This window comes from Lodderomyces beijingensis (assembly GCF_963989305.1).
Source record: "Lodderomyces beijingensis strain CBS 14171 genome assembly, chromosome: 4".
Classification (NCBI taxonomy): domain Eukaryota; kingdom Fungi; phylum Ascomycota; class Pichiomycetes; order Serinales; family Debaryomycetaceae; genus Lodderomyces; species Lodderomyces beijingensis.
This window is the reverse complement of record NC_089973.1, coordinates 414341-439329: the sequence shown is the minus strand read 5'-3', so window position 1 is coordinate 439329 and position 24989 is coordinate 414341. Positions and strand designations below refer to the sequence as shown.

General features: G+C 45.5%; 13 protein-coding genes across 13 annotated transcripts; 8 read left to right on the top strand and 5 right to left on the bottom strand. All coding sequences in view use genetic code 12, as the record gives it.

Annotated features, from left to right (window-relative positions):
- Nucleotides 1-9: 9 nt before the first annotated feature.
- Nucleotides 10-3918, bottom strand: LODBEIA_P32670 (uncharacterized protein; the record flags this gene model as incomplete). The annotated part of the gene is made up of 1 exon (XM_066973358.1): nt 10-3918. The coding sequence occupies one exon, from the start codon at nt 3916-3918 to the stop codon at nt 10-12; it is 3909 nt and encodes a 1302-aa protein (XP_066830205.1).
- A 160-nt stretch (nt 3919-4078) lies between these two features.
- LODBEIA_P32660 (uncharacterized protein) lies at nt 4079-5305 on the bottom strand (the record flags this gene model as incomplete). Its single annotated transcript, XM_066973357.1, has 1 exon — nt 4079-5305. The coding sequence occupies one exon, from the start codon at nt 5303-5305 to the stop codon at nt 4079-4081; it is 1227 nt and encodes a 408-aa protein (XP_066830204.1).
- Nucleotides 5306-8856: 3551 nt separating this feature from the next.
- Nucleotides 8857-10986, top strand: LODBEIA_P32650 (uncharacterized protein; the record flags this gene model as incomplete). The annotated part of the gene is made up of 1 exon (XM_066973356.1): nt 8857-10986. The coding sequence occupies one exon, from the start codon at nt 8857-8859 to the stop codon at nt 10984-10986; it is 2130 nt and encodes a 709-aa protein (XP_066830203.1).
- Nucleotides 10987-11349: 363 nt separating this feature from the next.
- LODBEIA_P32640 (uncharacterized protein) lies at nt 11350-12963 on the top strand (the record flags this gene model as incomplete). The annotated part of the gene is made up of 1 exon (XM_066973355.1): nt 11350-12963. The coding sequence occupies one exon, from the start codon at nt 11350-11352 to the stop codon at nt 12961-12963; it is 1614 nt and encodes a 537-aa protein (XP_066830202.1).
- A 674-nt stretch (nt 12964-13637) lies between these two features.
- On the top strand, nt 13638-14645 carry LODBEIA_P32630 (uncharacterized protein; the record flags this gene model as incomplete). Its single annotated transcript, XM_066973354.1, has 1 exon — nt 13638-14645. One exon carries the CDS (start codon nt 13638-13640, stop codon nt 14643-14645), a length of 1008 nt encoding a protein of 335 aa, XP_066830201.1.
- A 223-nt stretch (nt 14646-14868) lies between these two features.
- On the top strand, nt 14869-15523 carry LODBEIA_P32620 (uncharacterized protein; the record flags this gene model as incomplete). Its single annotated transcript, XM_066973353.1, has 2 exons — nt 14869-14884; nt 14955-15523. The coding sequence occupies 2 exons, from the start codon at nt 14869-14871 to the stop codon at nt 15521-15523; spliced, it is 585 nt and encodes a 194-aa protein (XP_066830200.1).
- A 204-nt stretch (nt 15524-15727) lies between these two features.
- On the bottom strand, nt 15728-16462 carry LODBEIA_P32610 (mitochondrial 37S ribosomal protein uS10m; the record flags this gene model as incomplete). The annotated part of the gene is made up of 1 exon (XM_066973352.1): nt 15728-16462. One exon carries the CDS (start codon nt 16460-16462, stop codon nt 15728-15730), a length of 735 nt encoding a protein of 244 aa, XP_066830199.1.
- Nucleotides 16463-16619: 157 nt separating this feature from the next.
- Nucleotides 16620-17522, top strand: LODBEIA_P32600 (uncharacterized protein; the record flags this gene model as incomplete). The annotated part of the gene is made up of 1 exon (XM_066973351.1): nt 16620-17522. One exon carries the CDS (start codon nt 16620-16622, stop codon nt 17520-17522), a length of 903 nt encoding a protein of 300 aa, XP_066830198.1.
- Nucleotides 17523-17696: 174 nt separating this feature from the next.
- On the bottom strand, nt 17697-19481 carry LODBEIA_P32590 (uncharacterized protein; the record flags this gene model as incomplete). Its single annotated transcript, XM_066973349.1, has 1 exon — nt 17697-19481. One exon carries the CDS (start codon nt 19479-19481, stop codon nt 17697-17699), a length of 1785 nt encoding a protein of 594 aa, XP_066830197.1.
- Nucleotides 19482-19718: 237 nt separating this feature from the next.
- On the top strand, nt 19719-20702 carry LODBEIA_P32580 (uncharacterized protein; the record flags this gene model as incomplete). Its single annotated transcript, XM_066973348.1, has 1 exon — nt 19719-20702. The coding sequence occupies one exon, from the start codon at nt 19719-19721 to the stop codon at nt 20700-20702; it is 984 nt and encodes a 327-aa protein (XP_066830196.1).
- Nucleotides 20703-21383: 681 nt separating this feature from the next.
- Nucleotides 21384-22560, top strand: LODBEIA_P32570 (uncharacterized protein; the record flags this gene model as incomplete). The annotated part of the gene is made up of 2 exons (XM_066973347.1): nt 21384-21398; nt 21484-22560. The coding sequence occupies 2 exons, from the start codon at nt 21384-21386 to the stop codon at nt 22558-22560; spliced, it is 1092 nt and encodes a 363-aa protein (XP_066830195.1).
- A 530-nt stretch (nt 22561-23090) lies between these two features.
- On the top strand, nt 23091-23837 carry LODBEIA_P32560 (uncharacterized protein; the record flags this gene model as incomplete). Its single annotated transcript, XM_066973346.1, has 1 exon — nt 23091-23837. The coding sequence occupies one exon, from the start codon at nt 23091-23093 to the stop codon at nt 23835-23837; it is 747 nt and encodes a 248-aa protein (XP_066830194.1).
- Nucleotides 23838-23871: 34 nt separating this feature from the next.
- LODBEIA_P32550 (uncharacterized protein) lies at nt 23872-24708 on the bottom strand (the record flags this gene model as incomplete). Its single annotated transcript, XM_066973345.1, has 1 exon — nt 23872-24708. The coding sequence occupies one exon, from the start codon at nt 24706-24708 to the stop codon at nt 23872-23874; it is 837 nt and encodes a 278-aa protein (XP_066830193.1).
- Between the last annotated feature and the right edge of the window lie 281 nt (nt 24709-24989).

Here is a 24989-nt window from a genome sequence, read left to right as displayed (position 1 = left end):
AAACAACAATCAGATTTCCAGTATACGGCTAATAGGTAAGCTATAAATTCTAGATTTGCTTTTTTCGTCCCTTTGAATCCTGTAGAAATGATCCGTGAAACGATCGCCGCGAATGTGGGTTAGAAATTTTTCGTCGTGGGTGATTACAATCAACTGGAAGTTCAGTTGCTGCTTTCTGTGCTCGATGATGTTGTTCAACGCAGACGCTAGCGCTTCGGCATTGTCGCTATCCAAATTAGTCGTGGGCTCATCCAACGCAATCATACCGCAATTGGCCCCAAAACACTCTGCCAACGCGAGCCTAATCAATATACTCGCCAAAACCTTTTGACCCGCCGAGCATCTTCCCCTCATGTCCAACTCGGTGCTCTCTTTAACCATCACTACTCTATAGTTGTAGGACCTGTTTCCCTTGGCTTGCAAATTGACATCGCTCTTGATGGCAATGGTGGTGATGTCTGAGCCTTTATACGTTTGCAACCACAACTCATTCAAGATCCTGTTGATGTCCTCCATCTTAATGCTGTGGTACTTCATGATGGCATTGTCCAATGCTTTCGAGTAGTTCTGGATATCGTTGGAAACGAGCAAATTTGTCTGGAGTTTGATCCATTCTTCGTGGTACAACTTGTCGACGTTCTTGTACTCCGTCTCCAACTCCCTCTTTAGTGCCAGAACTTGATCTTTGATTTGTTTGACTTCGCCGATTTTCCCCGCGTGCTGCGAGGTGAGATGGGATAGTTCCTCTCTCAAGCGCCGCGAGTGTTCTTGGTATTCAGATTTTTTACACTGCGCATTCTCGATATCTATGGAATTGAGCTGGAAGTCTGTTTCGTCTAGTCGGTGCAATTGAGTGCGGTATTCGATGTTGGCAAGGATGTTGTACTCGATTCGAGAAGAGTCCATCACTTCTTTCTCCAACAATTTCACCGCGTTTGAAGTTTCCCCGATCTGAGTCTTGATCGAGTGGCATTCAGCAAGAACCGTCTCCATTTGAACAGAGTTTTCTTTAAATTTTGGCAAAGAGCGCTCCTCAAATTCGGCATTTGCACTGGTTAAGGACAAAAACAAAGAGTGCAAGTCTGATAATTGATCAACCTCCTTTTTCATCCTCTCGTCGTGCTGGGCATTCTCCAGTTGGATTTGTTGCAAGCAATGACGCTCGCTTTGTTCCTGTTCTAGCAGCTTCTCCACCTGCTCCTTCACATTTGCCAATTTTTGCTCGAGCTCACCAATCCGCACCGAGGTTTCCGCTATTAAACGCTTGGTATTTTCCATCTCCGCCAACGATCTCTCAAGATTGCTTATAACCAACTTGGTGTCCTTGACCTTGTTCTCCAATTTCTGGATTTCCTTCTGCACTCGATACTTTTCCTCAGTGAAATTAGTGAGATTCGCTCTAATCTCCCTAATCTTTTTGTTTAAGTTTTGCTGCTGTGTTTGTAACTCAGCTTGCGACAACGAGCCGCTGCCACCACCAAAATCTTGTAGATCATCTTTCAATTCATCAACTTCGAGGTCAAGGTCCTGCACCTCCTGGTTTAACCTCGTGGCATCGGATAATGGCCTTCTAAGCTTGCCTGCGGATTCAAGAGAAGCCTTGTTTGAGTCAAGTTTCCTGGTCTCCTCCTCCAATTTTTCACCAAGGGACTTAATGGCGGTGTTGGCCGACTCGATATCGGAATCAAACGTTGATCGCAGCGCAAGGCACTCTCTGTAAGTAATCACTTTCAAGCCCACTTTTTTCGCATCTTCAAGATCCTTTTCAATCTCACTCGCCCTGGCTTTAACTTCTTGAATTTTTGCTTCATCAAAGCTTCTCTTTACCTCTTCGATGAATCCTTGCAATTCAGGCTTGTCGAATAATCTTTTACAAAGCAAGCAGCAATTGTTCTTTTCGGCAACTTCAAGCGCAAAGTTCCCGTAGCTTTTAGTCACTTCGGAAGTACTTACATCCTCCATCACAGTTCGATAATCATCTTCCAACTCCTGCACAAAGTTTTCATAGTCTTGCATCTCTTCTTCCAGTATCACGGCAGTGATGTCCGATTGGAGCTGTTGCAATTTTTTATTATTGTCATTCTTGGCGTCGGTTGCTGATTGCCGCGAGCGCTTGGCTGAATCGAGTTCACTTTCGAGACTAAACACGTTTCGTTGTTGTTCTTCAAAAGAAGCCATCTTCTTGGAGTATGCTTCGACGAACTTGGACTCGGCAACGTATATATCAATATCACAGCCGACTAGATTCTTGTATTCTTGGCAAACAGATTTCATAATCGTCTTTATCTCTTCGTCCTTCAGCTTGACCGAGCTTTCAAGATAGGTGAGTCGAGACTTTAGTTCTGATTGTTTGCCGCTCGTGACAAGCTTCTTGCTAATCTCATCCATTTCAAACTCCAATCTTGAAATCTCTTCATTTGCATTCACTACTTTTGCGTCAAGCTCCTTCACCTCATTGAGTTTCTTTTTCTCAGCCAACGCATGCAAAGTCTGAGCTAGTTCTTCTCTTTTTAATGTGAGTTCCGCCTCGTTGCCAAAAGTTGATTCCAATTTTTTATTAAATGCCAGCAAATTTTGTTGCTGAGAGCTTAATTCGTCAGTGAGATACCCGCGAGTTTGTTCATTCTTGAGAATCGAGTTTTTCACTTCCTGTAGCTTATTCAGCTGGGCAGTTTCCTTGTCTTTATTTTTCACCTGAAGCGTTTTATGGTCACTTTTGAGCAATGTCAATCTACTCTCGAGCGTCTTTTTGAAGCTGGACACGCTTGCATCCGACAGTAAATTGACCAGTTGAGCGTTGGCGCTGATGATGTTTGCAATTTTGCTGACATTTTCCTCGTACTCCAATTTTTTACCCTTGAATAAGCCATCCAAGCGAAGCAACTCGTTGTATTCGCGCGTCTTTTCCGTCAATTGAGATTCCAAAATTGAGCTTTGCGATTGTAGATCTTCCACTTTTGCATTCTTTTCAGCAGTTATGCTAGCGAAATTTTCCTGCTTGTGATACAATTCTTCATCACTCTCGGGCAACAAGGTGATTGTAGATTTATACTTTTCCACGGCTTCCTCCAAGGCATTCTTTTTCATCAACAAGTTCTCGTAATCGCTCAATGTCTTTTGGAACTCTTGGTTGGTGGCAAACAAGTCCTCCGCCTCCTTTTCCTTTCGCTCTATTCGAATATTGAGGTTGCTAATCTCTTCCGTATAAGCGTCGACCGAGCTTGTCATTTGCGCCAACTTGTCCTTTACCTTGGCAGCTCGCTCCTTGTCAATTTTGAGGTGGCCCACGCTCTGCTCAATCAACTTGATATCGACGCCCATATCCTTTCTTATAGTTTTCAAATGGTCAATCACCTTGGTATATTTGGAAGCTTCGAAAATATCGTCAAATTTTTTCTTCAACACCGAGGCTTCGCTCAAGGGCCACAAGCTCTCGTCCTGGTGGCAAAAGATGACATTGTCCAAGATGGCGGTCGACGCACCGAGGAAGGTGGGGATTTGAGAGTCCAACTCGGCATTTTTCGACGAGATGCTCGTCTTTTGGCCCTGTTCAATATAGGCAAACTGCCCTTCCAACGTCTTGAAAGTGAGCACTCCCGGGTGTCCCTTCTTGACCGTGGCCAGGACTGTCCTGGTGACAATCATGGACTTGCCATTGGCGTTGCGGAACGCCAATTTGACTTGTCCCGCGACCTGTGCGCGAGCATCAAGACCGGGATCATGGACAAACGCGCCTCCCTTGGAGTTAGGCGGTAGGTTGCCCGTGGTGGCGTACTTTAAACACTCAATCACCGTAGTTTTACCACATCCGTTCTGTCCGCATATCAAAGTCAATGGAAACCCGAATTGAATCGTTTCATCGGTTTCCGGCTCAAACGCTCTGATTCCCTTGACGGAGAGCTTGTAGATGCTAGACATCAAGTAGAGGGGAGGGAGAGAGGGAGAGAGGGAGCGTCTGTGTGGTTTAATTAAAAGCGATAATTGAAGAACGAAAAGACAGACAGATTATGCTACCAAATATAAAATTTCATCTCTAGATATAGATATAGATATGTATATGTATATATGGGGTATATGTTTATTCAAGATGTGTCTTTGATAACTCGTCAGCAATGTCATCTACACCTTTATCCTTATCGTCGACTACAAGTCCTGAAAGGTCTTCTTCTAATTGTTCCAAGTCCAAGTCCTCTTCCAACGAGTCTTCCTCTTCTTCTTCTTCTTCCTCGTCCTCGTCTTCTTCACTATCGAGTTCTTCCAACTCGTCCAACTCGTCCAACTCACCGAATCCTCTCTCTTGGAAAACGGAGTTGATCTTGGTGATGTGTTCCGAGTCTTGTTCGAATCTGTTCCCGTTCAACTCCAAAAGCTGCAAGTTTGGTAGCTTCTCAGCGATTGCCTCGGCCAACACCACCAAACTATCGGGCTCCAATTCGTTGTATTGCAACTTTAAAACAGTCAAGCTTTCTCTAGGGTCCTTGGTGAATGCTGTCACGAGCTCCAACGAGCCTTTGTTTTTCAACAAGGAGTCGTTCAAGTTGAGCTCGACCAAACCGGGCCAGTTTGAAACGGATTCTGCCAACTTGATAGCTCCTCTTGTCGTGATGGTGTTATCCTGCAAGTCTAGCACTTTCAACTTTTTATTGTGGGACAATCCCTTCTCGATTAACTTTGCGATGCCCGCAGGCCTTATCCCGTTTTGATATAACCTCACGACTTCCAAATCCTTGTGGTTTCGCAAGCCGACAGCCAAATGGTTCACCGATCCATTTTCCAATCTGTTTCTGCCGCATACAAACGTCTTTAACGATGGTTTGTCACCTTTGGCCCTGGCCAACTTGAACAACGAGCCACCGATTCTAGAGCCTGCAAATGGACCCATTCCGTTATTGGACAAGATCAAATGCTCAAGCGTGACCGCTTTAGCAATATAGTCATCGATGGGATCGATGGTCTGTAAACCAAAGGCATTATCGCTCAAATTGACCAATTTCAAATTTGGCAACTTCAACAATGCAGGCAAAAGGTACTGCAATGACTGCGGGATCTCGGTGTTTAATCTACCAGTGTACAAGTCGGAGAAGTCAACTTCGACGATGCTATCTTTGCCCACGAGGGCCTCGCTCAATGCCTTGGAGGCTTCGATACCAATGGTGTTGCCTGAAAAATCAACTTTTTTGACATCTTTCAACGCGTTCAATTCCCTCAAGTACGGTTCGATGTCCTTGGCGGTGTTGAACTTGATCTGCTTCCCTGCAACGGAATAAGTTGACTCTGGAGCCACGTTCAAGTCGATGCTGGCCATGTTTTTGCAAAAACTTGTGTGCCTTTAAAAAAGTGTGTGCATCAGATTCAAAACGGACTGGAATTTACGATGATTTGGAAAGAGAGGACGAAAAAAAAAAACGAGTTGAGTTTGAGAAGTTTGAATACTGAGGTCGAAGAAACAATCATCATCAGCACAGCAATGAATTTCCAAACCAGAATCCCACCCACTTCAAAAGAAGAATCATACTTTGAGAAAATCAAAAAGACGCCTGCTTTCACCATTGGCACTCAAGTTGCGTTGTTTGGTCTCGGTGTTTTGTTCATTCAATCGCCCTTGATGGAAATGTTGGTACCACAATTATAAGCAATGATGGATATTTCAAGGGAAAAAAAAAAACTTTCAATCAAGGAGCTTGAATCTTGGGAGCTGTAAATAGGAGAGTTGATCTAGTTATACACGATATAAAGGGAAAATTGAAACATGTTTAGGACCTCAGAGGAGATGTATTTGTTGATTGTACCCTTGCCGTTAACGGGCAAGAGTCTCTAGAATCTCTCTAGAATCTTTCTATGCCGAGCGATCTTTTGAATTTTTTTTGGGCTTCCCGATGATGATGGTGGGGGGGGGTGACTCCAAGTGTTGATCTCTGACGCTCGAGTGGTTGCAAAATTTGAAGCCAAAAAGGCCGTTCTGTGTACTTGCAACTACAGCAAGCAGAGTGAAGAGGAAGTCGCATGGCATCGTTTTGAACTTTTCAGCAAGTTGCAAAATTCATCGAGGTTCACCTTTGTCATTGTAAGAGAAAGCTCTGCGGTCTTGAAGAGGTGCAAAATTCCACAGGCGAGGACCCTCTAGACATCTGACAAAATTCCACAGGGGAGGACCCTCTAGACATCTGACAATTCAATCCAAAAAAGAAAAAAAGCATACTCCAAAGTCTGTGCAAACCGACGTCCCTACGTTGAGGAGCCGGCTTTCGAACGGGCTGCATCTTTCCAGTAGCGGTTTTCCTGTGCATTTTCCTTTTCCTTTTTTTTTTTTTCTTCTTCTTTTCTAAGCTATTGCGCAACAACGTATAACAATAGGGACTTGCCTCGGAATGGGCTTTACCTCCGCAAGCACGCTGCGCAGGACGGGGGTAGCTGATGGAAACGTTTTCGGAGCTTCAATTTTCCATTTCTTTTCTTCTTTTCCTCTTTGGCCAGGAGTAGAAGACGAAGCTGGGGGAGCTGACGCCAAAAGTCAACAATACTTTGCTCCGGCTTAGTTCCCGAGCGGGAAAGAAAGCAAAGGGTAGAGTGTGACCTTGCACGAGACTAATCTGGTGATTACTTTCTTGATCACGTCACGTCACATCCGAAAACAAGCCCAGATCAAGCTGAGCACCGCTATCGTTGAACCATGAGCCACGAACCAAAATCCCAACTCTGAGATACGATTAAAAATCGATAAATCATCTGATGAAAACGACAGTACTGAAGAAAGCCGTAACGCCGAAAATAAACCGATGAGAGAGAGGGCTTTTTTCGGTCCCATATTTAACTCCGTAGATGAAAATTCCGTGGTATAATCTCTGGAAAATTGTGGGGAAAATAAAACCAAGGGGGGGGAAAGGAAAAGAAAGGGAAAGGTCAACCCAGTGCAGTGTGCGGTGGAAGCTTACAGGTTAGTTTACACGCGCAATTTTGCCAAAGTTATAATAATGTAGGCTGAAAAAAGGCCGTAGGGGCGGAAAGAAAATAAATAGCATTAATGAGCTGTTTGCGGATTTGATCCCTTTCAGGAGGAACGGTATGTGCGAGTGGAAGAAAAAGACGATGAAGAAGGAGAAGAGGAAGAGAGAGAAGAATCAGGCCACTCCGTGCACTTTTTCAAGTTGGGGTCTTTAATATTGAGAGGGCCATGCCTTTTAACCGAGGGCAGATGCCGAGGTACGCTGGATATGAGTTTGACTAGTAACAAAAAAACACGGGATTTGGAGGGACTCGATGGAGGACTTGATGGCAACGAAACTGGATGTTCTCCTTGTAGATCAAACCTCTACTCTTGCTGTTGATGGCAAAAGTTGCAAAAGTGGTGTTGCTCAGTGGAAATCTAGAACAAGGAGGGGTGGGGTGGTTGTTTCACTCACACTCGGAAGTTTCTACAACCGAGCATGTATGTCAAAAGAAGACGGTTGCGAGTCACGTGCGCAAAAAATAAGACAGACAGCGGCGCCGACAACTGGCCTCGGTTAATTGGCAGCGTCGGCAACAAATCTTGAACTCTACACAATAGCAGCACAATAGCGCCTCTGATCCAGCAAGAGAAGCTTTGCCGTGCTTGCGCCAACTTGATCCATTAAACCCCCCCTCTTGCCGCCTCCAGCTTCCATACCAGCGACACACGCCGTCATCAGCTATTATCTACGTCATTGCATACCCTTCTTGTTCTCTACTTTTTCTTGCAAAAATTGCGCCCTAAAAACTTATACAATCAGTTGAAAAAAGAAAAAATCATCTCCCCTTGTCCTCGTCTTCATCTACCCCCCAGTCTCTCCCCTCCTTTTTTTATACCTCGTCTTGCTCGGATGTTTCAATCGTAAAACGAATCGACTACTCCATATCCAACTTACCCTGCAAAACTTTATGTGCGCATGCAGACAGGGCACTTATGCACTAGTTGCAGCGCTTTTCCCCATGTTTTTTTTTTTTTTCTAATTCTCAGTCCTGATTGGCTGCTCGGTCCGCGTGTGAGACTTGCAAACTAGGGGTATACGTGTGTGTCTCCCCAGACAACTTATACTATACACAACACTCTACCAGAGGCTTCCCTTCATCTTCATTTCTCTCTCACACGCGCTGTCTCTCTTTTGCGCTAGCACTGCCCTCTTTCTTGTCCCATCAAAACAGGTGTTTTTTTTTCTTTCAATAATCGGACGCAAGGCCTGAGCACGGCGAGCTGGTGGCATTCGGCAGCAGCTCTATTCTTTCTTTTTGCGGAGAAGCAGCAGCGAGACTGCGTGGAGTCTCTCCCTTAGGCAATAAGCGGTGGTCGTGTCCGTGTGTGCAGAAAGTGGTAAGAACAGTGTGACATATTACTTCGCGGTGTCGAAAAGTGGCACTCTTTTTTTTTTCTTTTTCGCTCCCCCCCCACCTTTCCACCCACCGCCATCCGCACACACAAATTTCTCCGTCGGTTTTTTTTTTTAATTTTTTTTTTCCTTTGGCCTGTGAATAAATTTCGCTCGTCCATGGCGGAGGAGGGGGGGTAATTAGTAGTGCCAGTGACTGTAGCAGCACCAGTGCTAGCAACAGTAGTGCTGGAGTGTTTGGTTGTAAGAGCATGTAGTGGTATTTCTGTTCGACAATATATAAATCAATTGCCAGTTCCCCAGATTTTGATTTTTTTTCAACCTCGATTCCTCTTCTTTCTTCTTTTTTTTGTTCTGTATTCTGTCAACTATCTTCATCTTTTAGTTGGTTTTTTTTTTGATTTAACCCCCAGTATTTATAACGATTTCCACGTTCAAGAGGGAGTTTTTGACTTAGTTTACACACATACATATACACATATATTTCTTACGTTCGCACATTCATTATTAGAAGATGGTGTCTACAGCAAAGAATGTTAGTTTGAGCCAAGGGCCAGACCCAAGGACTTCGATCCAGAAGGAGAGAGCCGAGCAAAAGTTCAACCCCCAGGAGTTGCAGTATTTCTTGGAGGGCTCTAAAGAGCGAGCAGAGTTGATCAAGGCTTTGACCCAGCAGATGGAAAGAGACCCCGTTCTTTGGACCGACGGCTCCTACTATGACTTGAGCAAGGAGCAGATTAGAGAGTTTACTGCATTAAAGATCAACCGAATCTCGAGATACTTGGAAACAGACTCGATTGATGTCTTCAACAGAAGATTGTCCTTGGTTGGTGTCTTTGACCCTGCAGTTAGTACCAGAATTGGTGTCAATTTGGGTTTGTTTATCTCTTGTGTTCGAGGCAATGGTACTTATGAGCAATTGAAGTACTGGGCCTTGGACAAGGAGACTGCCCAGATTAAAGGCATCTATGGCTGTTTTGGTATGACTGAGTTGGCCCACGGCTCCAATGTTGCCGGCATCGAGACTACTGCTACTTTTGATAGGGAAAATGACGAATTTATCATCAATACTCCCCACATCGGTGCTACCAAGTGGTGGATTGGCGGTGCCGCCCACTCGGCAACACACTGTGCCACTTATGCTAGATTGATTGTTGACGGTGAAGATTATGGTGTCAAGACCTTTGTTGTGCCATTGAGAGACTCGAACCACGACATTATGCCCGGTATCACTGTTGGTGACATTGGGGCCAAGATGGGTAGAGATGGTATCGATAACGGCTGGATCCAATACTCTTCGGTGCGTATTCCACGATTCTTTATGTTGCAAAGATTTTGCAAAGTTGACAGAAATGGTGAAGTCATTTTGCCACCATTGGAGCAATTGTCCTACTCGGCCTTGTTGGGTGGAAGAGTCATGATGGTTTCGGACTCGTATAGAATGTTGGCTAGAGTCTCGACCATTGCCTTGAGATATGCCATTGGCAGAAGACAATTTAGAGGCGACGATGTCGACCCTGACGATGAAGAAGCTTTGGAGACACAATTGTTGAACTATCCATTGCACCAAAAGAGATTATTTCCATACTTGGCTGCTGCATACGTTGTCTCGGCTGGTGCCTTGAAGATTGAAAAGAATATCGAAGAAGTTTTGGCTGAGTTGGACGATGCCGTTGACGACAATGACGATGCCGGAATCATGAAGGCCATTGACGCTATGAAGTCGTTGTTTATCGACTCTGGTTCATTGAAGTCGACTTGTACCTGGTTGGCTGCCGAAGGTATCGACCAGTGCAGACAAGCTTGTGGTGGCCACGGTTACTCTGCCTACAATGGATTTGGTAAAGCCTACAATGACTGGGTTGTCCAATGTACTTGGGAAGGTGACAATAACGTTTTGGGAATAAATATCGGTAAGCCATTGGTTAAACACGTTATCGCTATTGAAGACGATGGTAAAATTGTCAAGGGATCTTCGGATTTCTTGAACCAGTTGAAGGAATACACTGGTAAAGGTGCCGACAAGGTTGTCTTGAATGATGCTTCCGACATTGAAGATGTCAAGAAGGTTATCAAGGCTATTGAAGTTGCCATCATCAGAGCTTGTTACGAATCCGGTAAAGTTGTTAGAGAAAAGGGATTTGACTTTGTTGGTGCCGAATTGGTTATCATTTCAAAACTCAAGGCCCACCACTACTTGTTGTCTGAGTTTGTTAGAAGAGTTGACGAATTTGACCAAGCAGACAAGAAGCCATTTTTGTACACCTTGGCCACCTTGTACGGTGCCACCATTGTGTTGGACAAGTACAATGGTGTCTTTTTGGCCTTTGGCGTTCTTTCGACAAAGGGTGCCTCCGACTTGGCTAGCAAAGTTATTCCAAAAGTGTGCGCTGAAGTGCGTCCAAATGTTGTTGGCTTGACCGATGCATTCCAGCAATCTGATATGATGATTAATGCCCCAATTGGTAGATTTGACGGTGACATTTACGAAAACTACTTTGACTTGGTCAAGATTTTGAACCCACCAGCCAAGACCAAGGCTCCATACTCTGCAGCACTCGAAGCTATGTTGAACAGACCTTCCTTGTCTGAGAGAGAGAGATTTGAAAAGAGTCTTGAGACTGGTGAAATTTTATCTAAGTAGGGTTTTGTTATCGTGTTTAAAGTTTAGTTTAGGTTTAATTCTTATGTTAGATAGTATTCGTGAAGTGCCATCCTCTTGCTTTTTCTCATTTTGACATTGATTTTTGAAGATCTACTTTTCTTTTTGATGTGATGTGAGGTGAGTGGGAATGCGTCCCGTGAGACCGAACAGCACGTGACTCTATGATAATTCTGCCGTCAACCGCGGCTCCACCCCCCGCCCCCAAAAAATAAAAAAAAATGAATTTGTGTGGCTTTTCTCTATTTTCAATGCATGGGAAACCCGCTAAGTAAAACACGGTTGTAAATTTTTCAGTAATGCAAGAGGATTTTCCCAATTAGCTCAATTTGAGGTTATCATACCATGTCCTGGAGGAGGATTTTTACATGGAAAGCAGCTGGGGCAACATTGGCAACCACCACGTTGATTGTCATACCGAGCACGGTGATAGCTTACAAATACGGCCAGCGCACAATCTTGCAAGCGCCGCCCGAGGAGTTGTTCCCACATAGCTCAACCACCAAGCTCTCCGATTTGCAACCACCACGTTATTGTCGGGACTTGTCTCGCGTTATACCGGAATTTACTCAATTGGGATTGGAGGTCGTCAACACCAAGCCTGAAATCGACCATCACACGGGCAATGATTTCACTACCCATAAACCCTTACCTGGCGAAGTGCCGCAGTATATAATCTACCCCAAATCGACTGCTCAAGTGTCGCAGATTTTGCAAATATGCCATCGCGAAAGCATACCGGTGTTGCCATTCAGCGGTGGCTCGAGTCTCGAAGGCCACATCCACTCAACGCGACAAAACTTGGTTATCGACACCAGCAAAATGAGCCTGATCCTCGCTATCAACGACGATGACTTGGATGTCGTCGTGCAGAGCGGGGTCAACTGGATGGACCTCAATCAGGCGTTGCAGCCGAGAGGTTTGATGTTTGGACCAGATTGTGGGCCCCAGGGCTTAATCTCGGGCATGATTGCCACGAATGCCTCGGGCATCAATGCGTCACGATACGGGGCCATGTCGGCGAATGTCATTTCCGTCACTGCGGTATTGGCTGATGGTACCGTCGTGAAAACCAGGCAACGGCCGCGCAAGTCGAGCGCCGGTTACAATTTAACGAATTTATTCGTGGGAAGTGAAGGTACGTTGGGGATTGTGACTGAAGCTGTATGTAAAGTATACCCGATCCCAAAGAGCGAAACCACCGTGGTTGTCCAGTTTCCCCTGATTGCTCACGCGACTAACGCCGTGGCCCAAGTGTTCAAATCAGGAATGCAGCCCAACGCCGTCGAATTGCTCGATGGGGACATGATGCATTGTTTGAACTACAGCGGATACACCACCAATGCCTGGCTAGAAGTGCCCACGATTTTCTTCAAGATTGGCGGCATCAGCGATGTTGTCGTTGAGGAGAACATCAAGGTGTTGAACCAATGTGCTAAGGATAACCAAGGGCAAAGCTTCATCTTTGCCAAGAATAAGCAAGAGCAAGAAGAGTTGTTTTCCGCGAGGAAAAATGCATTTTTCGCCATGATCAACTGGGGCAAGAACGAGATCGACGAAGATGTGCGCATATGGGTGACTGATATCGCCGTGCCGTTGTCTCGTCTCTCATCCGTGTTGGACCAGATCAACGACCGCATCCAAAAGTCACCTTTTGCCTCGATCATCTTGGCCCACGCTGCTGATGGCAACAGCCACGTGGACATTTTTTACAAGCACGAGCAACGAGCGCAGGTGGAGCTCTTGGTCAATGAAATGATTGAGTTGGGGCTCGCAAACGAAGGCACCGCTACGGGCGAGCACGGCGTCGGCAACGCAAAGAGAAGATTCTTGGAGCTGGAACTAGGTGCCGATACCATTGGCATGATGCGAAAGCTTAAAATGAGTCTAGACCCGAAGCGAATCTTGAACCCTGACAAGATATTCAAGATTGATCCCGACGATGACTATGAGTATTGAGGCGGGGGAAAAGACACAGTGTTAATTTTTTACAGCGAAGAATAGAGAAGAGAATAGAATCAGCTAGAACGTACCAAGCACTTATTCCCCACTCGCTGTAAGTGTAGGTACCACCTTGTGTGACTGTAGATCCTTATTATATGGCCACTGGGGGCGTTTGGTGGTGCTCGGGGATTGACAGCGTCAGGTGACAGCTGACAATGCAATGTGGTAGCGCGTGGGGTATCTGTCAGATTACGTTGCTTGATAAGAAACAGAAAAAAATTTTCATTTTTCACCCACACGATAATAGCAGGGAAAAGACGTAGGCAGTGTAGGTGAAATTGTTGCGAAACTGAGCAATACAAGGGATAGGTAGGAGGAGTATCTTGAATGAGGCAAGGAGTAGATCCAGAAATAGCTTTTTTTAAAAAAAATTCCTGCTTGTAGTGCTTGTAGTGCTTGTGGCCCGGGAGGAGGAGAGCGTGTAGTGACCCGCACTATAAGATGGAGATAGAGAGAGAACGAACCACCCCAACCGAAATCTCAAATACCGAAGGGAAAAAGAAATAGATGCAGCAAAAGTGTAGGGACCCCTCCCTTCTTTTCTTGCTTTCATATCTTCAAGCCCTCCCTTAACCAGCACTTGCAACCACTACATATGCTTATAACCGACGCTATATAACCCTTCCGCCATGTCCCTCAAGATAAACACGCCTCCGCCGCCGCCTGAGAAGTTGGATTCTCATCTTGGTTATTTGACGATATCTTCGTCGGAAGATTCGAGTGACGACGACCACCACCACCACACGGAAAACGTATTCACTAGAAGAGAAGATCACCCGGAGCCGGAGTTGTTGGCCAGCTCTGTGGGTAAAAACGATGTAAATGGGAAACTCATACCTTCTTCGTCGACCATATCGTTACTTTCTTTAAACCATCAGGAATTGTCATCACCAAAGCTTATGCATGCTTCACTGCTGCAGCAGCAGCAGCAGCAACCACCACAACCACAGCCGGTAGCACAGCCAATACTACTAAGAAAAAACTCTGAGCTTCTGGGTTTTTCAAACTTGCAGAGACTACTGACGTATAGTAAATTAGCATCACCCTTGTCACATCTACCTCATCCCAATACAACAGCAGCTGTGGAATTTGCTGGTTTTCAGTCTTTACAAGCAGCCTCAGCTGCTGCTGCGGCTGCACCACAATCAGCACTGCAAGTAGCACTGCAAGCACCGCAGGCACCGCCAGGATCCATACCAAATTCCCCTTATTTGAATCCAACTTCACTCGGTGGTTCACCGTCGAGGTTTTGGCTTTCAAATCAAGAAATAACTATAGCTAGTGGCAGGTATCAAGTTAAAGTGACAAAGAGTCGAAATAACCAACAACAACAACCAGTACCAACTCAAACTCGTAATAATAGACCGCCTGTTTCAGGGGGCGACTCATCGCCTATGTTGAATCCAGTGCAAACTCCGCTCGAAGATCCACCCATGACTCCACTTTTCTTGAATAATAAACCGCAGGATTATTTTACTAATCACTACTCACATCGTCATCAGAGAGAGTTACAAGAAGATGAGGGATTTTCACAAGATGAATCGCAATCCGAATACGGCAAAAACAGAGATGATGAAGAGGAAATGGAGAAAAAAGATAAAGATGAAGATGAAGAATTAGATATGGATATACTGTAACAATACCTTTATATAGATTTAGTGCCATGCCCGAAAATATACACCTGATCAACGAGCAAAAGCTTTGAGAAACTCGGTTCTGATCCCAATATCTCTAATATCTCCAAATTTGCCGCCCGGAAAAAAAATAAAATCAAATTGAAGATATTGAAAAGTGAAGTTGAATCAACACACCAAGAGCGGAAACGAATCCTGATCCCTGAACCGACTTCCAACTAAATCCATGTCTACGTACGAAGGTAAAGTTGTCACTTGAAAAACCCATGAAACACACAGAAAAAGGAAAACCAAATTACTAACATGCGGCAGAGGAACACAATATCTCAAGCGAACCACGCCAAACCCAACAGGAAAGAGGACGAAGCCACGAGACACTAAGCGAGATAATCGACTCATTCATCCACAACTCCCACGCCAACAATGCCCCATCTGAACCATCCATAGATACACTCGCAGCGGCACTAAACCAATTGCGCACGCTCGACAACTCGGAATTAGCCACCTCGCTCCTCTCCATCATATCATCTGACCCCACCACGAGGAAGCCAAATGCGGGAGTGCCGCTGGACTTTATCGATACGTTAGAACGCGTCCCCGTGGGCTCATTACCTGAGTCTGAATCCTGCTCAATCTGCACCAACAATTATCATCAGGATAAGTATCCTTTGGTGGTGAAGTTGCCGTGTGGCAACCTGCATATATTCGATTTGGAGTGCATCTCGCCTTGGCTCAGCTTGAATCTGACGTGTCCCTTGTGTCGGGTTGACGTGATGGAAGTGGGCGAGATCAGGAGGAGGAAAGTCGAGGCGGAGGTGAAGCGGGCTAAGGAGGAGGATTCTGAGGAGGAGTTGGAGGAGGGGTGGGATGTTTATGGGTGAAGTTCAGGGGCGAGTCACATGAGATGATTCGTGGATTTTCTTTTTATTATTTAGAAAGGATAGAGGTGTGGTGATGGGTGGTCTTGGTTGATCAATCTAGAGAGAATTGGATCTTCTTTTTTTAATCCAACGATGAAAAGATGAAACGAAAGAAGTACGAATGAATTATTTCCATTCTATTTACAAGACACCCTCTTTTTTGCCTCACAAGTGTTTCCTAAACTCTTCCGAGCCCAACAACTCCTTCACTTTCAACGCTACGGGATCCAGTATCCCGTTATACGCAGCAGGCAACTCCAACTCTTGCAGTTGCAACAGCTGGTTATAATCCAAGCTCTCGTAAACCGACACCGTAGCCTTCATTTCAACATCGTCAAACTTGTACTTGTTCAAGTAACTCAACCACAAATCAACAACTTCCGCAGTTGCATCGTAAGCAATCAACTTTTTATTATATGTAGTGCGATGGAAGTTCTGTTTGGTTTTAGCTTGGGCAAAAGGCGACTTGATCACGGTATATAATCTGTTCTCCGTCTTGACTCTCATCAAATGAGACATGGGTATACCGAGATAATAGCCACATCGCAACGCAAATTCACCCATGCGTTCCAAATCGGGCTCGTTATACCCGCGCAAGGTCAAAGTGCAAACCTCGTCTCCGTGAGTCTTGGCGTGGCGCAAGGGTTTGTATTTCAAAAGCTCAACGTTGAGGGGGACCGGTCTCTTGTTGTTCTCGCTGTATGTCTCATGCGAGCTGAATGTGCGTGGCTCGTATGGTTTGGTGGTTTCGTGAAGAAGTTGATTACGGAACGCTTCATCTTCAACTTGTTGCTGTGCTGTTTTGGCAATTAGCTCATTTGGCGATATGAATTTCTGGAATACGCGGGCCGTTTGGCTTGAGAACGTCCGTCTTGACACCGTTGATACCGTCGAGATCATCTTCTATGATGGACTTTTGGGAAACCGGCAACGTCAACTATGGAGAAAAATTTTGGTTGAACCTTGTTCAATTTTTTTTTTTTTTTTTTTTTGGTTGTTGCAAAATTTCACATCTACCACTAAAGAGTGTGGGTGAGAGAACATCAAGAATATCAAGATGGGGAGGACCAACAAGGACAAACGGGATCTATACTACAGAAAGGCCAAAGAAGACGGATGGCGTGCCCGTTCCGCATACAAACTACTCCAGCTCGACCAACAGTTCCATCTACTTTCCGACATTTCGCGAGTAGTGGACCTTTGCGCAGCACCAGGCTCATGGTCGCAAGTGCTATCTTCGAAACTAGCCTCACGCAACAACTCCAAGATCATCGCGGTTGATCTCCAGCCCATGACCCCCATCGCGGGCGTCACTACGCTTCAAGCAGATATAACCCATCCGCAGACGTTGCAGCAGATCCGCGACCATTTCGAGGGCGAATTGGCGGATTTCGTCTGTAGCGATGGCGCACCAGATGTCACGGGCATGAATGACTTGGACGAATATGTACAGCACCAGTTGGTCTATGCGGCGTTGCAGTTGACGTGCTGTATATTGAAGCCAGGAGGTTCGTTCGTAGCTAAGATTTTCCGAGGGCGCGATATCGACGTTATGTATGCTATGATGTCGCGGTTTTTCGATCGCGTGGTGTGTGCTAAACCGCGAAGCTCGAGGAGCACTAGTTTGGAGGCGTTTATTGTGTGTTTGGGGTATAGGCCCATCGAGGGGTTGACGCCGCGCTTGGATTTGAATTTGTCGACGGATGAGTTCTTTGCTCGTGCTGGGATTCGTGGTGGTGGTGTTTTTGGTGGTGCTGATGAAGTATGGGAAGAGGATGATGGGTGCGAGAGGTGCATGGTTGAGTTTGTCGCGTGCGGCGATCTTGATGATGTCGATTCCGATGCTACGTATCGGCTTGATGATAATGCTGTCAGACTTGAACCTGTCCAGAGACCAACTGCGCCGCCGTACAAATTGGCGCTCGATAAGAAAAGAAAAGGTGAGCTAGCGAAACGCTGAATACTAAGAATACCAAACCCTGTAAATGTATAGTTGTGTATATATGAGAGAGAGGACAGGAAAGAAAAGAAAACAGGGAAAGGAGAGTTGGGTTAAGGGTCAGATCTTTCGATTCAACTTCTATATCCATACATACATTCATTAAGCACGTACGCGGGCTTGTTTCTTCTTCCTCTACTGTTCTGCTTCCTTGACTGCTTCTTCTCCCTTCAACACCAACGCATCTGGTTTCAAAGTTGGGAACAACAACACTTCTCTAATGGTGTTGGAGTTGGTCAAGAACATGGCCAATCTGTCAATACCACAGCCCCAACCTGCAGTAGGAGGCAAACCGTACTCCAAAGCGTTACAGAACGTTTCGTCAACCATTTGAGCTTCATCGTCACCTTGCGCCTTTTGTCTTGCTTGCTCTTCGAATCTTGCCCTTTGGTCAAATGGATCATTCAACTCGGTATAGGCATTGGCGATTTCCTTGGTGGCGACAAACACTTCGAATCTTTCACATAAACCGGGGATTTTTCTATCCTTTTTAGCCAACGGCGACATCATTTGCGGATGGCCAAAGATAAAAGTTGGGTTGATTGAAGCATCCTCCAATTCGCCCACTAATTTGTCCAACATTCTAGCATTGGTCAAAGGTGGCGAGCACTCCAACTTGTTGTCCTTCAACAATTTTTTCAAAAACTCGCCAGTTTCAGCAGTGTGCAATTCTTCTCCAGGAGGGAACTTGACATTGTACACTTTCTCCAACTCTTCAATCATATTGATTCTCTTCCATGGCCTAGAGAAATCCAAAGTCAACTCTTTTCCCTGTGGGCCATCTGGGTGGTATTTCAAAACGTAGCCACCGGTGATTTCCTTGACCATTTCGGAAAACATCATCTCGGTCATATCCATCAAGTCGTAAACGTCAGCGTAGGCTTGATAAAACTCACAAGTGGTGAACTCGGGGTTATGTGTCATATCGATGCCTTCGTTTCTAAATTGTCTACCAATCTCGTAAACTCGGTCCATACCACCAACAACCAACTCTTTCAAAAACAATTCCGGGGCAATTCTCATAAACATTTCCATGTTGAGGTCGTTGTGGTGGGTGGTGAAAGGCTTGGCGGTGGCACCGCCGGCAATAACGTTCAAAATTGGAGTTTCAACCTCGACAAAGTCACGCTCGTCTAAGAATTTTCTAATGTACTGTATAATCTTGGATCTAGTTCTGAAAATGTTCCTGCTTGACTCATTCATGATCAAGTCCAAGTAACGTTTTCTGTATCTCGCTTCTTGGTCCTTGAACCCATAGTGTTCAGTAGGCAACATGTGCAAACATGGCGTCAACAATTGCACTTTGGTTGCGAAAACCGATAATTCACCTTCGCCACCTTTGGCCGGTGCTGTCCTTCCCGGATGGCCAACAACACCAATTATATCACCTCTCTTCAAAATATCGTGTTCCTTCTCGTAAATTTCAGCCGATTCTGCATCTTGACCTTGAGCCATGATCTGCACTTCGATACCATCGCCTTTCAAAACGTAAAATCTTAGTTTGGCACCTGCTTCTCTCTTGGTCATGATTCTACCAGAAACTTGAACAGTCACGTCCCTCAACACTTCGCCTCTTTGCAAATGGCCATATTCCTTGACAAACTCGGGTAATCTCTTGGTGACGTGGAATTTGTGAGGATAAGGGTTGAATGCAGTAGGGTCAACATTGTTTTTTTCTCTCAACTCTTCAATCTGGCGGGATCTAATTTCAAAAAACTGGTTGGGGTTCAAGTCGGCCATGTCATCTTTCTTCTTGGCTACTTTTGGTGCAGCAGCTGGAGGTGCTTTTGACGCCTTTTTGGCTTCAATGGCTCTTTGCTTTTGTCTTCTTTTCAATTCAGTTTTGGAAACTTGCTCTCCCGTGGCATCATCCAAGTAAGTCTTTTGGACTTGGTCAGCAACGTTATCAACTTCAGACATGGTTTCGTTTTGGTTGGTGGTGTTGTTGGTGTTTGAAATATGTGGGTTTTAATCGATGATAAGAGTCTTAAGATTTCACGATTTTTTTTTACTTCTTTCCATTCCCCATTGACTCTCACGCTTGAGTGAAAAATTTTTTTTTTTTTTTTGCTAACAATTTCCAGAGTCAGATACCGAATTTCAACCCAAATAACTTCAATTAATCCTCGAGATATCCCCGACATAAGATCAAGAATTATGCCAAACAAATACGAAGCTTCGTCGATAAAGACGATATCTGTGTCGTCGTCCGTGTTGTTGTCGTTACTTAGACACACCTCGGAGCATTACCCAGCGTTGTTCTCGGGTGCATTGTTGGGATTTGAAGATGAAAAATCCGTCGATATAACGCATGCGTTCCCATATTCATACCCAGATCAGTACGAAGGCGGCTCGTTCAAGTCGAGAAGCGGTGGCCAGTACCAGAAGGACTTGTTGGAAAGCTACAAGAAACTTGGTTACGGTGTTGCATTCCAAGGGTGGTTCCAATCGACGATTTCAGGAAACTTTGTTACAACCCAGCTTGTCGAGGGATTGGCCCAGCAGCAGCTAGCCAACCCCAATGTCTTTATACTCATCCACAACATGTCGAGCATAGGCCAAGAAGTTGCCTTGAGGGCGTTGAGATTGTCCTCTGGATTCATGAGCGCGTACGCCGACGGGAAATGGAAGTCGAGGGATTTGGAAAAGAACAAGGTTTCGTACTTGAACATCTTCGAAGAGTTGAACTTGGACATACAGAACCAGGCCTTGGTCGACTTGTACTTGTCAAACGCGCCAGCTGTCAAGCTTGGAGAATCAGAATTGACCAGTCTCAACCTCTTGTCCAACTCGAGCTCCACCGCGCAATTGGTAGAGTCTTTGTGCAGCCAAGTAGACTCATTCAACTACGATCAAAACAACTTCAACTACTACCAAAGACAGCTCCACAAAGAGCAAAGCAAGATCCAGCAATGGAAACAGCAGAGGAAGTATGATAACTTGGAAAGAGCCAAGAACGGTGAAAAGGAGTTGCCCACCGACGAATGGAAGTCCATCTTTAGATTGCCTGCTGAGCCTTCAAGGTACAACAACATGTTGCTAAGTCATTCCATCAATGACTTGGCTAACGATGCGTTGAGGAAATGCGATGAAGAGTTGCAAAAGAGTTTCGCCATCAACCAAAAATTAGCAGCTGATTAGGTATGAAGACGGAACCACCCAAAGACCAAACCCTCGGACATGATGCAACTATATAAGATAACAGAGGCAGTGTTGAAAGTTGTTTTGCCTTCTTTTTTTGTTTTTTCTTCTTCTCTTTGCTATCTCTATCTCTTTCTGTCTTTCTGTCTATTTTTATTTTTTACTTGATACTCGAAAGGAGTCTCTTCAAACGGCTGTCTGAGAGATGAGAGCAGTTCTTATCGGTCCGATCACCGTTCCATGATAACCGTGTGCCTCCGGTCTTCTCTGCCATTGAGGTTTTCTTTTTATTCTTTTTCTTGTCCTTTTCGGAGACCGACCGCAAGGAGTATAAACGTTTACCCGGCCTGGGGGCGGCGCAAGCACATTATAATTTTTGAGAAGAACCGGCCTGTCCTGGTCTCAATATTATCATCGTCCGACCGTGGTGGTATACATCGATGTACGTGAAACTTGGGAACAGAGGGCGCACTTGGCAGCGCCTCCAATGAGGTCTCGGGTGACGGGAAGCGCGATTCATCTCAAAGAGTTGTACTTAATCGCTCGGCTTCTTCCTACACCTCCAACTCACGCTATATCTGCAAGAAAGAACAACGCACACTCACTCACAACAGTTCATCTGCTTCGTTTTCAAGTTGTTCATTCAACGGGCCTTAGCTCAGCTGATTTTTTATCTTTCAGATGGGGAAACCAACAGTATGTGTCGAGCTGAAGCAGGAAACAATGAAAAAAAAAGCGGGGGAAGCAGAGGAAAGGAGAGGATACTAACGTTATCGCCTAGTACATTTTAATTGTCAGACATGGAGAGTCCGAGGGAAACTGCGACAAGTCAGTCAACTCGCTTGTTCCGAATCATCTCGTGCAACTTACCAAACAGGGCCATTTGCAGTCGATTGAGGCAGGTGAAGTATTGGCAAAGTTTATCGAAAATCCCGAACTCAAGGATTGCAGTGAGGGAAAACGAAATAAAAAATCAATTATGTTTTGCACTTCGCCCTATTTGCGGACAAGACAAACGTGCAACAACATTATAGAATCGATCAAGGACTTGCCAGGGGTAGACTACAGCGTTCGAGAAGAGGTTCGCATGAGGGAACAAGATTTCGGGAATTTCCAGCTGTCAGCTGAGGAGATGGAAAAGATTTGGCAAGAACGAGCTCACTATGGCCATTTCTTTTACCGAATACCGTATGGGGAAAGTGCCGCCGATGTATACGACCGAGTTGCCAGTTTCAACGAGAGTCTCTATAGACAGTTTCGACACGAAGATTTCCCCAATATCCTCGTCTTGGTGACCCACGGGATATGGTCGAGGGTGTTTTTGATGAAGTGGTTCAAGTGGACTTATGAGGAGTTTGAGGAGTTGAAGAATATACCGCATTGTCATTACTTGGTCATGAAGCGGCCACTGAAGGATCTGAGCTTTGAGTTGAAATCGAAATTGCAGACTTGGAATGACAAGACGGAAGAAGAGGAAGTTGCTGACACGGTGGAAGAGTCAGAGGCAGTTGAAAAATCCCATCCGCGTATAGCTGTTTCGGGTACCAGTTTAGGTGCAAAAGATGGCGAAATCAAGGAGTTGCTCGCCAATCAAAAGGCTGCCATCATGTCTACCATGGTGAAGAACCGCAGGATTGCGGAGTTGTACAAGAAGATTGGCCATCAGCCGAGCCCAAAGAGAGGTTCCGGTAATGGCCACAGTGATAGTCACAGTCACAGCTACAGCCAGAGCCCGAGCCGGAGCCACAGCCGGAGCCAGAGCCAGAGCCAGCGCCGAAACCAGAGCCAGACCAAGTTTATAGTGGACCTAAGTTTGAACAACAGCAGCGAGAGTTTTGAGGCAATGAAGCTGAACTAACGAGACCGACAAAACAAATAAAAAACAACCCGAATAAACTAAAAATAACTTACAAAAAGATCGTAGCATCAATAGCATTTCAGGTTATTTTGATCGATGATGATGGTGATCTTCCTGGTACCAGCATATGATTTTTTTCCTTTTGTTCTTCTTCTTTTTTTTTCACGAGCCTTTTGCCATACCTTGATCTGCCCTCCTGTTCTTCCTACCCCCACCGTTACCCCCGAAAGCACCGGTGAAGATGGCTCTGTTCCACACATGAAATGTATTGCTATGTTTGCTGCTCCCTCTGTATTGTTCCCCGGACAAGTTGCAGCCATGTTCTGGTAGCGACACTACTCCACACTCCCACACACTCACCCGTCTGGTGATCCCGAATTTTTCCCACCCCCTTCGTCCCACCTCCAAAACTCTCCAAAAAAATTTCCACTCCGCCAATTGGTTTCTTTTCCTTCCTTCATTCGTTTCATCAATTTGCTCAAGTTTTTTACTTTGAACAGTCTCAACTAACTTCAACTTTTACACACACAATGGCTCGTCAATTCTTTGTTGGAGGTAACTTCAAAGCTAACGGAACCAAGAAACAGGTGACTCAAATCATTGACAATTTAAACTCACAGGAATTGCCCAAGGAAGTCGAAGTTGTCATTGCTCCTCCATCATTGTACATTGACTTGGCAGTCAAGGAAAACAAGCAACCTACAGTTCAAGTTGGTGCTCAAAACGTGTTCAACAAGCCCCCTGGGGCATACACCGGTGAATTGACCGCTGAGCAAATCCTCGATGTCGGTGCTACCTGGACTTTGACCGGTCACTCGGAAAGAAGAACCATCATCAAGGAAAGCGATGAGTTCATCGCTGAAAAGACCAAATACGCTTTGGACAATGGCTTGAAAGTCATCTTGTGTATCGGTGAGACCTTGGACGAGAGAAAATCTGACGTGACTTTACAAGTTTGCGCTAGGCAATTGGATGCTGTTTCCAAGATTGTTTCCGACTGGAAAAACATTGTTGTTGCTTACGAGCCCGTCTGGGCCATTGGCACTGGTTTAGCTGCTACTCCCGATGACGCACAAGAGACCCACAAGGGAATCAGAGAGCACTTGGCCAAGACCATTGGCAAAGAGCAGGCTGAAGCTACTAGAATCTTGTACGGCGGTTCCGTTAACGGCAAGAATGCTCCTGACTTCCGGGACAAGGCTGACATTGACGGATTCTTGGTTGGTGGTGCTTCTTTGAAACCCGAGTTTGTTGACATCATCAAGTCTAGATTGTAAGCCGGGTATGCTTTTTAGACAAAAACAATTTTCTCTAAGACGATGCATTTATCGAAGCTAACATATTTGATTCTATTTGAGACGCATCTAGATCTATGTAGTTGTTTAGTTTTGCGTAGATCCCCACTAAATGGTTAAAATATTCTGCATGCTTGTCGTGGGTGAATAGCCTGTCGATGTAAATGTCGCTCTCGGTCAAGATTTGGCCTCGATCTAGTTCAGTAGCTAGAAGCTCGAGAAGTTGCAATTTCTCGCCATTGATCCAATTGGAGAAGGAGAAAAACAATGCTTGTTGTTTTTTGCTCTTTATCCATCGCCGAGCTTGATCAATGGAGCCAGTGTAAGAATGAAGCAACACCGTCAAGCTGGGGAACTTCATCATTTCATCGTACAATACGCCATGGGCCTTGACGCAGTGCACGGAGACTTGCCTGTTGAGCCTCTCGGCGAGTTTCAACTGATACCGAAACACGTCCATCTGATGTTGAATCGAGACTCTCGACTTTGACAATTTATCAACCTCGTCATTGGCAATATCAGCGGCTTTGCCATACGCGGGATTGCCCAAGAACCCCGCGTTGGGCACTCGAAAGAGCTTATCCAAGCCAATTTCGCCGACTCCAAATCTTGCCAATTTGTACTTTGCGATGATCTCCTCGCTGCGTCGTGAGTGTTGCGACAAGCTCATGGGCTCAGGTAACACCGCGAGCAAATCTTCGCTGGGAGTTGGTTTCAACACGCGGTTGTAATGTGCTCTCTTATCTGGTTTTTCAGCCAGATCCAAGTAGAACAAGTGGCTGAACCATGGGTGCACTCCGAAATACGGCACAATGATGTCGCGGTTTTGCAAATGTGAGAGCAAGACGTCCATGCACTCTAGGTCTATATGCTGGGTAGTCATGAGGTGGAAAGCGTAACTTTTGAAAGATTGGCAGTTGAGCTTGGTTGCGAACGCGCGGGCGTCTTCGAGGGTTGCCTCGGGGTGGAAGTGGCAATGGCTGTCCGATAGCTCTTTCGCTGTGCCATCCATGGGGTCCAGATGATCTTTGGTGGTGTGCTGTTGAAAAGTTGAAAGTCGAAAGCTGAATATGCTAGAGAGCTGGGCTTTTATCGTTTGCTAGCCTCTGTGTGTGTGTGTGTCTGTTTATGTGG